This window comes from Microtus pennsylvanicus, chromosome 3, assembly GCF_037038515.1.
Source record: "Microtus pennsylvanicus isolate mMicPen1 chromosome 3, mMicPen1.hap1, whole genome shotgun sequence".
Lineage (NCBI taxonomy): Eukaryota > Metazoa > Chordata > Mammalia > Rodentia > Cricetidae > Microtus > Microtus pennsylvanicus.
This window is the reverse complement of record NC_134581.1, coordinates 10,298,637-10,316,694: the sequence shown is the minus strand read 5'-3', so window position 1 is coordinate 10,316,694 and position 18,058 is coordinate 10,298,637. Positions and strand designations below refer to the sequence as shown.

The window sequence follows — 18,058 nt, the reverse complement described above, 5'->3', positions numbered from 1 at the left end:
AACAAAAACTGCCATTTAAAAGGATACTATTGAAAAAAATTTCAGGTTTAATATTTTTTATAACATTTAAAACATTATTTAAAGTTCATAAACTTTAAAGCTTCCACAAATGAAGAGATAATGATAGTGGATTTTTCATGTCCATCATGTCACAGAGATCCACCTGCCTCTGTCTCCTGAGTGCTGAGATCAAAGCTTTGCACCACCACACCAGGCACTGTTGGCATATTCTAAAGCAAACCCCACTCTATTTTACCCATAAACATTTTTGTGTATCCAAGATATAATGTGATTACATATTTAAAACCCCAAAATAACTAATATATAGTGTGCAAATTTGTAAGTGGTGGAATTTTAACTACTATGTAGGTAGTCATTATATAGAAGGGAATAGCCATTTAATTGTTGGCCAGCTTAAGTAAGCTGTGTTTGCATCAGCTCTAAGGATCATTAGCATTCAGTGTTTGGGTTGTCTATAAAATATTCCCATCATGATGATGACATGATTCATATTGGTTGAATATTGTCACTTGCTATTAGTGTTTGTCCAATAGAATAAACAGTTTTGTAGTAAAAAGAATGATAAGGCTGGCCTTATCTTAGGCTGTGCAAATCATATTTAGAGGAGAGCTTTTCACATTGCATATCATTTGAAGAGGCATGCCTTTGTGGCAGTCAGAAATGACCATGGTCTTGCTGCTTGCTAACTTCATGTTGTATCCTTGGGCTGTTTTCTGAAGTGGTGTGGGGGTCAGGGGTGGTGAAAATGATTTTTGACCTAAGATCCTTCCAGAACTTGGAAAGGTTGAGCTGGAGAGTTTAAATGGATACAAATTGGATAAATAATGAGGCTTTAGGGACTGCAAATTGCCGGGCAAAGCCTCAGAAATTGGTGTGTTTGGAGAAGCAGTAGCAAGCTTGGCTGTCTGGCAGGGGTGGAGGACCCTGGGTCTAAGAGAGCGTGTTGTTGGGGTGAAGGCAGTGACAGTGCGCAGCTGCTTCTGTGCTTTCCTCACCGGGAGAGGAGAGGCACTGAAACAAGAGTTGCTGGAGTCCAGTGAGTCCAGAAATGCAGGAGTTCTGAAAGGAGGCCTGTATTCAGAATAACTAAGGAAATTCATGCGATAATTTGACTGTTTGGTATTTTAAGGGATCTTGTATGTACATCCATGAGGGAATAAAATAGACCCTCAATGGAAAGTTTTTGAATGTGGTTCGGCTTTTTTTTGTAGGTACACTGCATCAGCACAGAATTCACCCCACGTAAGCATGGAGGTGAAAAGGGAGTGCCTTTTAGGATCCAGGTTGACACCTTTAAACAGAATGAAAATGGAGAATACACAGATCATCTTCACTCAGCTAGCTGCCAAATCAAAGTCTTTAAGGTAAGCAATGAAAACCAGGAGGGATTCTCAGTTTTCCTTTAAAGTTGTGTACAGCCAGATGAATGATGTCATCTACTTTGTTTTTAAGCCTAAAGGTGCAGATAGGAAACAAAAAACTGACCGAGAAAAGATGGAAAAGAGAACAGCTCATGAAAAAGAAAAGTATCAGCCATCTTACGACACCACCATCCTCACAGAGGTAATGCGGCCCAGCATTTGGCTTTGGAAACAAGGAGGTTTGCGTGTTAGCAGGACCTTGCAGAAGTGTTGCAACATAAGGATTGGGAAGGCTGGGCGGTGGATTGACCTGATATTCTGAGGATTTTGTGGGCACATGTCTTACCTAAGTTTGGGGATTTTATGAGTTAATTTGCCTGGGTGGGATCTTGAATGAAGATGCTGAAATCCCAATGAGGTCTCAGACCTTAAAACCTTGCAATTGACAAGAGATTTAAGTGGGGGCCTAGAATGTCCAATTTTTGTCACTGCTGGGGTTTTGCATTTTCTTTAACTTTGAATCCTGTTAGTCATACATTTGTTTAATTGAGCACAAAGACATGAAACAGGGTATTAGGTCTTTCTTTGTATAATGAAAAGACATTGACCCCAATCTTTGGTGTTTGTCCAGATGAGGCTTGAGCCTATAATTGAAGATGCAGTTGAACATGAGCAGAAAAAGTCCAGCAAGCGGACTTTGCCAGCAGACTACGGTGATTCTCTGGCAAAGCGAGGCAGTGTAAGGGACTTCTGCTTCTCTTTTCATTGTGCAAGAACCCTTGTGCAGTGTTAGATATAGGACCAACTTCATGGAAAAGTAAAGCCGAAATTGTTTTTATGTCCATGTCTTGATTTAATTTGCTTTTGTTTAGACTTTCTGCTTTCTGTTTGTTCCTCATTGAGGAAAATTTCCTAAATCTAACACTTTAAAACAAAGCATAAACGATGTTGACCATATTGGGTGGTTTTGGAGGGAACGACACTCAGAGATATGTTTTCCAACTTGTTCTCTTGTTCCCTTCCCCTCCCCCCTCCCTTCTTCCCCTTCACACACACAACTCCTTCAGGATAATTGAAATTACTTGACTAATTTTAAATCATTTTTATGTAGTTAAGAAGTTTTGCTTTTTTTAACATGTATACTTACCTAATAAGAAAATTTATAGATAGTTAAATGATGGCAGCAAGCTTGACATTAACATGTGCAGTTCTCTGTGTCAGTCCCCTGCATGCACTATAAGAATGTGTGTCTGTCTGTGCTTTTAAAAGCCTCTTTGGCAGCACTGGTAAAAACCTCTTTGTGTAGTGTTTCCTCTTGGCACCTGCATTGTGATGTAACGCGTCAGACCACAGTGGTGACCTTGCTGCACTTAACCCCAGAACCCTCTGGAACAAATAGTGAAGGTTTTGATTGAGCTTTGTCAGGTTAAATATAGCAAGTCTTTATAACACAACTCTGTCCAGCAGTCCACAGAGGATTGTTCTGATTTCAGATTTAAATCAGCTTATATACCCTTATTAAATAGGAGGAGAAATGTTAAAGAACTTCTTAAAATAACTGTTTTGAGCACGCTGTTCATTATTGCACTGTTTGTATTATTAGGTCCCAAAAATGGATTTTTACTTTTATAATTCTCTATGATTAATTATGGACTTTGAAGGTCAATGTCACAAGGACTATCACAGGGACATCATTTCCATTTTAAAGCAATATTGAAATGGTTCTTTATGCATGCTTGAATCCCAGGGCACTGGGAGCACATGCTGCATTTTCTTTTATTTATTCATTCATTTATTTTTTTTTATTCTTTTTTAGACACTAGCTCAGCATGGCCTAGAACTCACTATGTTGCTCAGGTTGGCATGTCCTTCTGCCTCAGCCTGCCGAGTACTAGGATTGCAGGTGTGAGCCACTGCGCCTGATTCTCTGCATTTTTTTTAACTGGGCTATTTTAGTTTAAATCGGAGACAGTCAGATCCTCTAAATGCTCCCTTCCCCAAATGTCTGCTCTCAAGTTTTATGTTTTATTAACTCCTAATTCTTCTGAAAATCTACAAATGTTCTTAGTACATTTTTTGAGGGGATTTGGGAGCTTAAGTCACTTGCCTTTATAACTTGTGTTATAAGCAATTTGTCTAATTTAAAGAAGTTGGTTCTGGTATGATTGATAGGTAAATCTGCTTTAGTCTAGAGCCAAAGATGAGGAAGTCAGTAGTAAATTCTTACTGCTTCTTAAGTCTAAAATATGCAAAACGTCAGCAGTTCACGCCTGGGATTTCACATCTTCTTAAGTTTGTTGCCTGCCCCCTGGCTGCATTTGGTTTGGGTATGATGTTTCTCGAGTTGGTTAGACTACAGTCTGGAAACGTGTTTTCAAAATGCAGGATCCAGATCATGAATCCCTTAACCAAGATCATAGCTGCAGCACTTCATGTATCTCTAAATGTCTGTAAAGGGGCTGGGAGCAACCTTTCTTGCAAGTTTTGGACTTTCAGTTATAAAGATATATATCCAGAAGTCTTGATAAAATCTAAAACGTGCTGAATGACAGGGTCCCAAACTGAATTTTCCCTCCTGCCAGTTCCCAGGAGATGATGTCTAACAAACCCTTTGTGTGTTTGTTGATGTTTGGCTTACTCCTGGGCTGCCACAGTGTGCAGATGACAGTGTGTCCTCATTCTTTAATCTCAGTGGGAAAATACTACATTTGCAGTGCACTGAAACCGGAACTGCACAGGTCCAGACCATTGGCAGGGCCTTCAGGAACATGAGCACAGTACTACACTTGCTGTTAACAGCACCATGGGCTGTGGGTACCCATTAGTGTGCTCCAGTGCTTGCCCAGCTCACTTACGATCCTGAGTAAGCAAACAAAACCCCAGATTAAATACTCCTCTTGTGGTAGTAAAAGCATCTACATTTGTAAATATGAACTAGATGAGTGTACGGTGAGTAAGCGTGCTGGCTCCTGTGCCACACCAACTTGTTTAGAGATAGCTCTATTTTCTCAAAGAGCGGGCAGTAATTCCTAAGGTATATTTGGGGAGATGTTGCTTTGAATATTAAGAGTTATGCAGATATGTATGTTTGGTTGTAATATTTTTATTAGGAGAAGGGTGGTATAACAGGAATCTCTTGCATGGAGTAGAGTGGCAGTCCATGTTCCCATGGTTAGACGTGCTGTTACAGGCAGGGGCACTTCACACTGTGTGAACTGAGGAGAAAGTGATACTCAGTAAGACCAAAAGGGCTCTACTCTTAAAACAACAGGTATTTCATGTGGAATAAATGTAATCTGTAGTAAGGCCATTGCTAGAGTTGACCAGTCACGCCATTTTCTGCTTTGAAAGGTGGTGGTCTTGGAACAGTCTCTGCAGTGACTTTATTTTCTTTTGAGCGGTCCGTAGTTGGTCAGATGTGAGGAATACTGGGGATTTATTTTCTTTTCCTATCTATGTCCATGCTGGGTAGCTGTTAAGACATGGGTGGGCTCTGCCTGGAGAGGCCTCAGTTTAGGCTCTGGGCTTCATGTTAGTGCTCTTAACACTTGGCTAAGAAAACTTTGAACAAGATGATTTTTTTCTGTTGATTGTTTTCAAACTGGCATCCAAAAGTTTCATTATAATTTGAACAGTTGCAAGGGAAGCATTTCATGGCATGCTGAATATCTGAATTTATAATTCTTAAACTAAGACTACTAAAACTTATTTATCTCTGCTAGTTTGAGGATAGGGTTACACAGAAAAGCCCTGTCTTGAAAAACCAAAGCCAAACAAAACCAAAAAAAATTATTGAAACTTAAACTATTTTTAATCTGGAGGAAGTAGCCCACAAAATCGAGGTATCACGGACATTTCAAATTTCTTTTGTTTGGAACTGAATTTTACTCCTATCATCTATTGTATTCTGTTCCTTTTAAATGTTCTCTGAAATATGATTATACCCTTATGCCTGGAAGTCTTCGCATGATAACTTCAATTTTTTTAAGATTTATTTTTATTTTTTATTTATTATTTAGTTTTTTTGAGACAGGGTTTCTCTGTGTAGCTTTGGTGCTTGTTCTAGAACTAGCTCCTCGCACACCAAACTGGCCTTGAACTCACAGAGATCCGCCTGTCTCTGCCTTTGAGTGCTGGGATTAAAGGCGTGCACCACCACCACCTGGCTAATATTTATTTATTTTTATTTTATTTGTATATGAGCATTTTGCCTGCATGAATGTCTGTGAATTACATGTGTACAGTGCCAGGAAGTCAGAAGAGGGTGTCCAATCCTCTGGAAGTGGAGTTACAGGTGGTTGTAAGCTGCGCCATGGGTGCTGAGAACCAAATCTGAGCCCTGGAAAAACAAGTTCTTTTAACTGCTGAGCCATCTCTCCAACCCAGTAACCCCAGCTCTTTACAATATAGTTTCTGGGTTTCTGAGTCTTACTAGTCTTTTTTTTTTAAAGATTTATTTATATATTATGCATACAATGTTCTGTTAACATATATACACCAGAAGAGGCACCAGATCTCATTATAGATGGTTGTGAGCCACCATGTGGTTGCTGGGAATTGAACTCAGGACCTCTGGAAGAGCAGCTAGTGCTCTTAACCTCTGAGCCATCTCTCCAGCCCCAGTCTTACTAGTCTTAAACTCATGGCCATCTTCCTCATTCAGCCTCCTAAATTCTGGAGTGAAAGCTTGAGCCACTCCTGACTACAGTAGATTTTCATAAATGGGAAAGAAAAGGTTTTGTTGTTTTTAATTTTGTTTTTGAGTTAGGGTCTCATGTAGCTGATATTGGCCTTAAACTTAATCTCCTTGCCACCACCTTCTGAGCCTGGTTGTAGACATGTGCTACCATGCCTGACTTGAATTTAATCTTTAAAATTTCTTATGACTACAGATTAAGCTTAGGTAGGAAATTAAAAATTGGTGTATATGGTGCCAGGCCCAGCTAAGTAAGTTTGATCTCCAAGACTCCAGTGATGGAAAGAGAAAACAGACTTTCCCAAATGTCCTCTGACCTCTACCTACATGGCATGGCAGATGTGCACGCATACAGACACACATACATACATATGTACATACATACGTAATGTAATTAAAAAATCTTTGGGGCCACTTTATTAAAAGTTATACACTTTTTTATTGATTGTTTCGGATTTTTCACTACAGGTTTCTCTGTATAGCCCTAGCTATTCTGGAACTCTCTTAGGCCTCAAACTCAGATCAGCCTGCCTCTGCCTCCCGAGTGCTGGGATTAAAGGCATGCATTACTACCATCTGGAAGGTAATTATACAAATTTTGAAGTACAGTTAATAAATATAGAATTTCAGCTGGGTGGTAGTGGTAGCGCATACCCTTAATCCAGCACTCAGGAAGCAGAGGCAGGTGGATTTCTGTGAGTTGAGGACAGCCTGGTCTACAGAGCAAGTTCCAGGACAGACTCTAAAGGTACACAGAGAAACCCTGTCTCAAAAAAACCAAGGAAAAAAAATTCTTTGTAAATGCATCTTGAATAAAGAGAACAGATACAGGGGGCTGGAGAGATGGCTCAGTGGCTAAGAGCACTGGTTGCTCTTCCAGAGGTCCTGAGTGCAATTCCCAGCAACCACATGGTGGCTCACAACCATCTGTAATGAGATCTAGTGCTCTTTTCTAGGCTGCAGAATACTGTATACATAAACAAATAAGAGAGAAAAAATAAACATGGTTTTTTGGATTTTTTTTTCCTTATTTTTTTGAGACTAGGCTGGCCTGGAACATCCCCCCAGGTGCTAAGATTATAAGTGTGTGCCACCATGCCCAGCTTAGATTTTTTTAAAATAGGTATGAGAAATTTTGTTAGATAACATTTGTCAGTATCATTCAAGATTTGACATTTCTTTTGAATTCTCTACAGCTAGACAGTGATCTTTGTAGATGATTTAGTATCTGCCAGGGGACCATAGTAGTTAAAGCAAGAACTGAAAGCCAGATCACTTGGAGAAAAACTCCTAGTCATTAGAATCACGTATTTCAGGAGTGGCTACTTTCCTGTCATTTACTTGGCTCTGCAGAGTCTTAAACCCCAGTGCTGAGGTCAGATGTCATGCCTTTCTTTTTCTCAAATGGGAGCCGGCTGATTATAAAGGGGAACCTTTGAAACTGACATCCTCAACAGAATAGTTGTAGAAAGAAATACCCAGTGTTAGGTAGCTATTTGTGAAGCTCAGAAGGGAAGGTTTCCACTTGACTATTGTAGCCTGCTCAGCATGCTCTGGACCTTGGCTTATTTAGTTTTGCTAACTGTAATAGTGTGTTTCTGTATCTTGCTCTGTCCCTTGTCAAAATTTTTTCTAAGATTGAGAGATAATTCAGTCCACCATATCCCTTTCAGAAAACACACACACTCTGACAGCATACATGCACAGTTGGTGTGCTTGCGCGCTAGCCTGTTCAATAAATCTTATTTATATCAAGGTAATAAGCAGGTACTGATGAGGCTGCTTCCTGGGCAGGCATATGAGCAATAAACAGGACCTAGCCACACCTAGATCACTGTGTGATGTCAGATGTTGCTTGTGAATCCCTTGTCTGCTGTTTTTAAACCTTGAGATGTGTCTGTCGGAGCACCTGACAGAAGTTGGAGGAAGAAGTGTGTGTGTGTGCGTGGGGGGGGGGGTGCTTTTAGAAAGCAAATATATTTAAAGTGTCTTGATAAATTTTGCTGCTATCATCACTCAGGTTATCTTTAAAAGCTAAAATGTCTTTTGCTGCACAGGGTAAATTTGATACATGTCTAATAGGCACCAGGTATCTTGTGGTTTATAAGTTTGCATTGGGTCAGTTAGAGACCAGATTACACAAGTGCTTCTTCCTCACATTTAAGAAGCATGTTGTTAACTCATTTCTGTTTCTATCCTTAGTGTTCTCCGTGGCCCGACACCCCCACAGCCTATGTGAATAACAGCCCTTCCCCAGCGCCCACTTTCACCTCCTCCCAGCAGAGCACGTGCAGTGTCCCAGACAGGTATCTGGTTTGTGTGGCCGTGTGCATGCACCTAACCATGCGGCCTCATTTATGTGTGTCTGTGTCAGGTGATGGGAAACAGAGTCTTCACCTTTGTGCATCTAGTCACATTCACTCTGACAACACGGTAACTGCAGAAAGGGGAGGGGGTGGAGTTTTCTCCAGGGACTGAAACAGGAAGATTGTGAGTTTGAGGCCAGATTGGGGCTATATAACAAGACCCTATCTGAACAAAGGGGAAGAAGAGTTCTTAAGATAGAGGCAGGTAGCTGTCATTGAGAGATTTAAGAAAGCACTAACAAGGTACACAGTTATGGACATAGGGTGAGCAACTGACGTGAAGCGCTGATATGGATATGTTAAGATTGCATTGACGACAAAGCACAAAGTTTACCACATGACATAGGTTTTGTTGTTTGTTGTTTGTTTTGCACTATAGTTTCTCAGTGTAGTTTTAGTTGGGTATTTAAGATTAAAGAAAGGATCTTTGGTTTTCTTAAGACTATGGTGGCTTTCAGATCAGGACCTCTGGATTTTGTTGAATGTGCTTTATATTAAGGCTTTCACAGCTGATAGTCCAGGGAGCTCAGAGTGGGAGCTGCATAAGCCTGAGGCTGCTATCAGCCTTCAGCTTCTGCTGCCTTGCCGGAGGACAGTAGTTCAGAAGTTCCTGCTTTTAGGAAGTTTCTTATGGTGCAGAAAAATTATAAAAGCTTTAGATGGCAGGGGAAAGTTCTCTTTATATAGTCTAGTCTTGTTGACAGGGTCTGGTAAGAAATACTACAAAATCTGTTTTTTCTCTTTGGAGATGGAATAACTAGCCAGGAGCCTGTTTTCATGTAGTGGTTTTGTCTACAAGTAGAAAAATTTATGCACTCAGGAGGTAGAGACAAGCAGATCTCTGAGTTCAAGGCCAGCCTGGTCTACAGAGTGAGTTCCAGGACAGACAGGGCTATACCAAGAAACCTTGTCTGTCAAACCAAACAAAAACAAAAAATCCAAGTAGAAAAAAGATCATAGACTGGGGTACTAGAGAGCCAATGTGTAGCATGCAAGAAATCTCTTATGTTACCTGTCTGGGTGTATTAGCAAATGGCTGTGATCTTAGAGATGAGCTTTGAATTGTATATTTTAGATGTCTATATGTTTCCTGAGAGCCCACTGTATTCCCAGCATGGTCCTTGGTGCTAAGATATTTATATAGCCAGACAAATTCCTGTTGGAAGGGGCTTAGGTTCTGGTGAACGGAGAATAAGGTCAAGAGGTGGTGGAAAGCTGGTCCTGAGAGAGAAACCCTGCTCAGGAATGGGAGGTGCCTGTTCTCTGAAATTATTTGCAGTTTTCTTTATGCCTTAAACCTTAGACTCTTTATACCTTAGACTCACAAGGATGGTGGCACGTATTTGTTTCATTTCCTCATTTCTCATGGGTGAATATTGAAAAGTTTCTGTAACTCCATCCAAATAGATATATTAAAGAGGGAGATTTGTATGTTTAGTTAGGGTCACTTTCTTATAGCCAGTTTTATTAGAGTGTTTTATAGTTATGTTTAGCTATTTGTCTTTTTAATTTTACTTATTTTCCTAATTAAACAAATGCATATCTTCCCCATTTTCCTGGCACCTGTGTAGACTCAAGAGGACACTTTTCACTGAGTGTCTACCTCACCCTTGGTGGTGCTGTCATTGTCTTCGTCCCGTCTCTGTACCCGACTGTGTTGTATTCTTATCGCAGACGTTCACAGCTCTTTGCACAGTGTTGTCCTATTTCAAATCACTTATGCAATAACCTTTCATTGCTTGACTTTAAAAAAAAAAAAGTTAAAAACTGTTCCTTTTCCTTTCTCCAGCAATTCTTCATCCCCAAATCACCAGGGAGATGGAGTTGCACAGTCATCTGGGGAAGTAAGTATCTTTTCCTGAAAATGTCAAATACTGTTAAGGGCCTTCATCTTAAACATTCTAACCAAGCTGTGTGGGTGGTCATCAGCTTTGTTCTGACTTCAGATTATAAGGCCTTTTGAGGTTTTCTGTTAAACATTCTTCATGATATACCAGTGACTTGGGTTTTTGTTTTGTTTTTACTCTTGAATGGTTTTACATATGCTTACTTTTTTTTTTCTTCATTAATAGCAAATTCAGCCTTCAGCTACAACCCAGGAAACACAGCAGTGGCTGCTTAAAAACAGGTTTTCTTCCTATACAAGACTGTTCTCTAATTTTTCAGGTATGTATATATGTGTGCATGCATGAGAATATTCTATTTGTATGTCTTTGTGTTTTTATTAACTAAGAATTTATCTCCCAGTTTTCCTCAGTTGTGATTCCCTGTTAAATTCCTTCCAAACAAGGAATGAACATTGCTCCAGTCCACTCATTGCAAGTGTATTTAGTTCTATGTGATATTTTCATCCTGTTTATTTTTATTACTTTAAAATTGTGTATGTGTGTACCCGTGTCTGGGTATATATATGCATGTGAGTGTAGGTGCCCACAGAAGTCAGGAGTATCAGAACAGAACGCCTCAAGCTGGAGTTAGTGGTTGTGAGTTCCCCAACATGGGTGCTAGGACCCAAACTCTGATTTTCTGCAAGAGCAGCAAGTGCTCTTAACTGATAAGCCATCTCTTCAGCCCCAATTCTAACTTACTTTGAGATAGTATTTTGCTTTATGGTAAACTGTAAAAACAGTTTGGAGATGATCCAGCACACAGTCACTCATTGTCTCACAAAATTATCGTATTTTACAACCAGAAGCCAACACTCTTAATGGCTGTTAAAACACTGGAAAGGTTTTTAGACCTATTTTCTGTGAGTGTACATCTCTATAGCCACCATTGCAGAAAAGATACAGGTGTGGGGTGTCTGTCTGCTGGGTGCTTTCTCTGTCTTGCTGCCCCTTTGCAAGATCATTCTTCCTCCTATCCACATACATGTTTCCCTCACACACATTGAACTGTCCTGCCTATGATTTGGTCATTCTGAGAATGTTAAACAAATGAAGCTTTACGGTATATGGCCTTTTGAATCTGGCCATTTCTTTCTTGGCCTTAACCTATGATCTCAGGTCCCACAAGGCTGCCCTGTGTCCTGTGGTTTTAGCCTTTTCACATAGAGCAGTATCTCATTTATGTGGCTTTTTTTATGTGGGTGTCAGAAACACCTGCTCTTTTTCTGCACAGGATACTAAGGGAATGCTCTGGTGGGACTTCAGGTTTCAAGCAGCACTGCCCTGAGTAGTATGGTTGTTTGGAGAGCATGCAGGAGGCAGGGACAGTCTTAAAAATGTGTGTGGCCCTGTGCCTCTCCCCACTGTACATTGCTAATATGTCCTGGGCAAACATTCTGAGAAATGCTGGGCCACAGAGATGCAGCAGTTAGCATTTTCATGTGTGTGTGTGGGGCTACTGACAGTTTTAGGAGGACAGACATGGGTGTACACATACCCAGCTAGGAAAAGCTAGTTTTACACACAGTGGGGTTTCTTTTATGTTGTTTATTGTATTGTTTGTGTATTGGGTAGTTTCTCCTCACGTAGCTCTTGGACTCTAAAATACCAAATGGAAGTAATTTGCTAGCTGTGATCCACATATTTATGTGATTAAATAAAGCCTTTAATGTGTGGAAAACTAGAAATCACAGAATTCAAGATGAGGGGAGAGGGATCTCATGAACCCTTACAGGACAAGTGGATAAAAAACACAGCCCATAGAAAATCCTCTGACAGCTAGAGCCCTGCATGTTGTGCAGATCCATGTGTGTTCTGTTGAGCTACAAGATCTTTTTCCTTGTGTGCAGTGATCACATGGCTTGGCGTTCTGCTTTTTGCTTAACCTAAGGCTTCCTTTGGTTCATGCAGAGCTGCTCTTTGGCATATCCCTGAGGCACACCACTTAGAGCATGGAGAGGACAGTGAGGTCTCTTACAGCCAGCCACATGTCAGAAAGAGCTGACACCATCTGCCCCTTTCTCTTCCTGGTTACAGTTGTCACAACAGGGAACTCTGCTTCAGAGCTGTGGATAATGACTGCAGTAGATGAGAACTGTCTCTGGGAGTTCATTCCAAGAGTGACTCCACAGTGGCTCACATCATGGAGTTAGGCTTCTCTGTCTTGATTCTTTTTACAGACTAGGAGTCTGTCAAGCTCACCCTTTTGAGCCTGTGAAACCCCATTATCTTGTTACAGATGGGAGTAGATATTTATTATATGAAGTCATAGCTTCATTCTGGAAGTGTGACTGATACTAAAAGAGTTAAAAACAAGATTTTGTGGACATATCCAAACATAATAAAAATTATGGAGTACACGAAGGACTTCCTATGACCACTCCATCTTAGCTGTTGCCCAGTGCTTGTTCAGTCCTGTATCCACTTCTCCCTTACATACACGGGCTTTTTTGTTGCTTTTAAGGCCAAGTACTTATGGAAGAGATCTTAAGTAACAGCATGATTCTCTCTTATGCTTGCTTTCTATTAGAACTGGCTGTGGGGATGGCACTGTAACAGAGTGTCTTAACTTGAGTGGTATAATAAAACCCAGTCTCTCTGTTTGCTTCCCACTCACTGGTGGCTTTGGCCAAGTTCCCCAGATGCTACAGTTCCATTATGTTTTTAAAAAAGAGAAAGGTAGCGGGGTGGGGCTGTGTTTCACACATAAGGGTTGGGTCAGAAACAAGGAAAGAAAGACAGTATGGGAGTCTTGTATTGTGAACACACAAGCCTTTTGGCTCCTTGTTACCATAGCATGTTGTTTCTCTGAGAGACAGATGAGTGCTCCTGTGTTATTCGTGGGTCTGTGTAATTCCGGACACCCCTTGCTGCCTAGAAGGACAGAACTGTGTGAAGACAGAGCCCCATGAAGCACCTGTTCTAGCCTTCCCAGGCTTATTTGAGGATTTCTTCTGTTTTCTAGGTGCCGACTTATTAAAGCTGACAAAGGAGGATTTAGTTCAGATTTGTGGTGCAGCCGATGGAATTCGGCTCTATAATTCCCTGAAGTCAAGGTAAAATACTATAGACTTTTCTATGAGAAATGAGAATGGACCTTTCTCTGCGTGGGGGATTTGGTGGGCAGAATGTGTTTCCACGCTAGGTTGGCGTGTGCCTGTGTGCGCCACCGTGTATCGGCAGCATCGTGCTCACGAGAAGACTGTTTTGTGTACACCTTCAGGGCAGGCACTGATGAGGGCAGAGGTAGACTAAGACTGGTAGCAATGCACATGGGCAGGACTGATTTCTTGAAGACGACTGGGTTTGTTGCCAAGAAAACAAAACTTCTAATTTAGGTGAGCTCTACAGAATCTATGGTTTTCAAGGTCATGATTATTGTTAAGCAGTTATTAAATGTGAACTTGTAACTGTCAATTAGAATGCTAGATCTGTGACTTTGCTGGCTTTGAGACCTGCTGACTGCTATTACTGTCTCCAGATTTGTGCTGAGAGTTCAGTAAACTTGAGCCTTACTGATTCGAAATTGCTTAATCAATCTTGAAACTTAAATTCTCAGTGGTTTAGAGTCTGGACCTGTGGTGGTTGGTGTGAGGTGTGTGGTTTTTATATTTTTACTAGAAAATTATTTTGCATAATGAAATAACATTGTAAAGTTCTCATAAGGAAAAAATAGATCTTAGATTCCTGTAGTGTTGACTGTACAGGTGTTGAAGCCACTTGCTCTCAGTCTCATTGATGGCATCTTCTGATTACAGGTCGGTTAGGCCCCGATTAACCATCTATGTCTGCCAGGAGCAGCCGAATAGCACTGTGCTGCAAGGGCAGCCACAAGCTGCAGGCAGTGGAGGCGAGAATGGCAGTGGGACACCCTGCGGTGGGTATTGAGGGCACTTCAGGTCTCCTGTCTTTCCTGTGGTAGTCAGATATGAGCTCGTGGAGGACTGTCGAGTTCCTGCTACAGGGTTGACAGCAGCAGCTGTAGGGCCAAGTCCTGGGAAAAAAAGGAAACTAGAACCTTTCTTAGTTCTCAGTGATGCATGCTGTAGATCTTTTTATATGGTTTTATGCATGAAATACCCAGGAAATACCCAGGAAGCAATACAATAACTTGAACATGTTGAGACCTTTCTGAATGAATGTAACATTGTCAGCTTGCTGGGGAAACAAGTGGATTTCTCTTTCTTCCCCCATTTCACTGACTAGATGGGAGGAGAGGGCCTCATCACACATGAGCAAAGGTGAGTCTATGTAGCAGTCTTCCCCCAGTGTAGACCCAGCTGAGGTGAGCATCCATTGTGTTCCATGAAGGCAGGAAGGTGAGTGTTGTCTCTTTGGTCAGTGTTAGCACTGCTGCATAGCTTAACTTGTGACTAGACAGCTTCTTGTCCTGCAGATGTAGCTCAGCTGGACAGTATGACGAGGTCTGGCCTCTCCTGTCTCTTCCCTCTCTCCTTTGTAAACATTTTGGGAAAGGGAGAGGCTAGACAAAGTCTCACTAAGTAGTCTAAGCTGACCTCAGAGCTGCCATTCCCTGCCTCGTCCTCCAGAGTACTGGGGTTACAGGTGTGCATCACTGCACCTTCCTCTTGCTTGTATGGTGGTAGCAATGTCCCTGTTCTCACATTCTGAAACACTGTTTCAGGGAATCATGTATTAGGGAATTCAGAGAGGCAGTTACTTACCCTGACAGTGGGTGGAGCTCTGAAAAATACTTCATGGCTTAGATTTCTGTAATTGGAAGAGCTGTAAATCACAACTGTGGGCCTTTCCATTCGTGTCATCTCGTCCCAGGCATGAGCTGTGACTTTTAAGATTGAGGATACAGATTCTTAAAGGAGCCTTCTGTGTCACTCCATCATATACATGATTCCCATTTTTTGCCAGGAATATAGTGTTATTGTATTACATGTCCTCAGCGATTAGTGTTGGGGGTGAGGTAGGAATAGGTAGAAACACTGGACATCTTTATCCTTGTCCATTCACATTTAGTGAACTTAAGACCAGATAGGAAATAGTCAGCCACAGGGGCGTTTCTGCACTGACCTCTGCCATCACAGCATGTGGACAACAGCTTTGACCCTGTTGCTTCCACTTTATTACAGGAGCCAGAGGGCAGCACCTGGTCTCCAGACTTTGATACGGTAGTCCTTCAGAGTTACCTTTAATTTTGAGTTTTAATTCAAAACTTTTCCAAGTGTGTAATTAGTCAACATTCTTATACACTTAGCTATTCATTTGGGAACCCGACTTTTCAGTTTCCCTATTGCAGATCTGTGTCTGGCTTGAGTCAGTGGTTGAGCAATATCCTCTTGGGTGACACTCACAGATTTACAGTGCTGTGATTTTAAGTATGGACATAAATAACAGAACAGCAGTTTTGTTTTTTTTTTCCTTTTTCGAGACAGGGTTTCTCTGTGGTTTTGGAGCCTGTCCTGGAACTAGCTCTTGTAGACCAGGCTGGTCTCGAACTCACAGAGATCCGCCTGCCTCAGCCTCCCGAGTGCATCACCATCGCCCGGCAGAACAGCAGATGTTGAACTGAGGCTGGGGTTTTTCCTAAAGAAGAACCAGACTTCATTGTCTGTATCCTTACTTTTCATACGGTGTTGTCTCCATTTCTTTTGATTTGGTGTGTTTATAATAGATGACACAGATAATTTTTATTCTTAAGTCCTCATTTGGAGAATTACTGGTTCAGATTCCTTTTACAGTTCTTTTTATGCATTATTAGAAACATTTAAAACAAAAAAAAACCCCAGCTTGCTTGTGACATAATTTATACAGCAGAGCAAATATTTTTTTCATCCTTTGTCCTTTGCCCCAATCCATTGTTCCATTGCCCTGATCCCTAATCCCCCCCCCCCCCAAAAAAAAAAGGATAGCCCTGGCTGTCTGGAATTCACTCAGTAAACCAGTCTGGCCTTGAACTCAGAGATCCACCTGCCTGGTATTAAAGGAGTGCACCACCACGCCCAACTGATGCTCTTTTTTTAACCCTCAATTATATGAGACTTTGTTGCAGAAAAATATAAAATCACATCATTTTATACAAAATTAGTATTTATTATACATGACCATAAATAATGTGTTCTTTACTTCAGGTAAGTGGGTAGAGATCTTAAGAGGGCAAAGAAACATTACCTTGTCCCTATTTCTAAGTTTTAATTTTATTTCTTTGGTACTCTGAAAAGGTGGCCTCTATGGATCAAGTATAGATCAGACCCAACATTATTGTAAAAGTGCTATTTTTCTTTTTTGTTTTTTCAGTTTATCATGCAATCTACTTGGAAGAAATGGTTGCCTCAGAAGTTGCTCGAAAACTTGCCTCGGTGTTTAATATTCCTTTCCACCAAATTAACCAGGTTTACAGACAGGGCCCTACTGGTATCCACATTCTTGTTAGTGACCAGGTAAATCAGACAGGCAGTAGTCACTCTTCCTTTCACAGTGGCACTCATATACATTGTTGGAGCTGTAAGAAATGCTGCCAACTTCTTTTGCAAGTATTGATAGTCATTTTTAAAGAGGTGGGATCAAAATGTGTAACCAGGAATTAAAGCATCTAAGTAAAGAAGGGATAGTCAGGGAAAGCAGACCAAGCTTTCCCTGATGTTTTGGAGCTCAGATATTTTCTGGGGCAGTCTTTGGTCCTCCTGTGAGGTAAGGCATTAAATATGTTCTCCTTTTAGACATTATTGGAAGAGCAGTATTTTAAAAACATGTAATATTACAAGTACAGCATGCCCCTTGCTCAAACCATGCTCACTGACAAACAGTAATAATAGGGAAAGTCAGTATCCATAGGACCTGGCACAGCAGGCTTCTCAGTGGCTCACCAGGGACAGGTGTAACCCTTTACTCTCTCATACTACTGTCATGAATTACTTGGATCCTATAAGAAAGATGTAAGGATTATGCTGTAGTACTTTTACCAAAGATTTAACCATTTATAGTTAAGAAGGACTGATGGGTCTTATACACTTACACATCTGCTTTATCCTTCTAGATGGTTCAGAACTTTCAAGACGAGAGTTGTTTTTTATTCTCCACAGTGAAAGGTACTTTCCATGTGTGTGTGCCTTGGCATGTTGTGATCATGAAGGGCAGTGTGCCCCCATAGCAGCTCTCTTGTGTATGCATATTCTATTTTTTGTTTGTTTTTGTTTATTCCAGTCAGGGTTTCTCTGTGTAGCCCAGGCTGTCCTGGAACTAGCTCTGAAGACCAGGCTGGCCTCCTGAGTATTACAATTACAGGCACCACTGCCTAGCTGTGCATGAATATTCTTGAGAAAGATGTTTTGATGTTTTTGCTAATTTTAAGAGGTTGGAACATGGATGAACAGTATTTTTAGTGTCTCTAATAGAAATTATTTAGCAAATACAGAAAGAGTTAGGTTTTCTAGATGACTGGCCATTCTGCCAGTATTGCTGAGCGATGTATCCAAGACTGTGTTAGTGCTTGGATGAAACAAGGGTAGTGGGAAAAGTCAGAATTGGTCACAGGCACAGAAACTGACCAGTATTGGGTGTTGTGAAGAAATAAAGTGTGGGGAATATGGGAGAGAGGAAGCATTGAGCTGTTAACAGAAGGCTTTTCTGAGGTGATATGAAAAATGAGCTGGCCACAGGACTAGCCCAAGGACAGCACGGGACTGTGCAAAAGAATGCACTTGGCATTTGTGAGGGCTGGAAGGCGGCCATGCAGCTGCCATGTAGGGTGAGGGT

At 41.1% G+C, this 18,058-nt stretch overlaps 1 protein-coding gene across 6 annotated transcripts in view; it reads left to right on the top strand.

Moving 5' to 3' along the window:
- Ubp1 (upstream binding protein 1) overlaps window positions 1-18,058 on the top strand; it is a 45,111-nt gene that overhangs the window by 23,789 nt on the left and 3,264 nt on the right. For 2 of the 6 annotated variants that reach the window (XM_075964267.1, XM_075964263.1), the window contains 9 exons: window positions 1,233-1,385; window positions 1,474-1,584; window positions 2,014-2,121; window positions 8,281-8,384; window positions 10,234-10,288; window positions 10,517-10,610; window positions 13,296-13,386; window positions 14,089-14,207; window positions 16,601-17,030. In XM_075964267.1, coding sequence (XP_075820382.1) covers window positions 1,233-1,385; window positions 1,474-1,584; window positions 2,014-2,121; window positions 8,281-8,384; window positions 10,234-10,288; window positions 10,517-10,610; window positions 13,296-13,386; window positions 14,089-14,207; window positions 16,601-16,890 — 1,125 coding nt within the window. In that variant the 3' untranslated portion in view covers window positions 16,891-17,030. Of the gene's footprint in view, window positions 1-1,232; window positions 1,386-1,473; window positions 1,585-2,013; window positions 2,122-8,280; window positions 8,385-10,233; window positions 10,289-10,516; window positions 10,611-13,295; window positions 13,387-13,553; window positions 13,766-14,088; window positions 14,208-16,600; window positions 17,031-17,339; window positions 17,392-18,058 lie in introns of those variants that run through there. The other 4 variants (XM_075964264.1, XM_075964266.1, XM_075964265.1 and 1 more) reach the window with 4 other exon arrangements.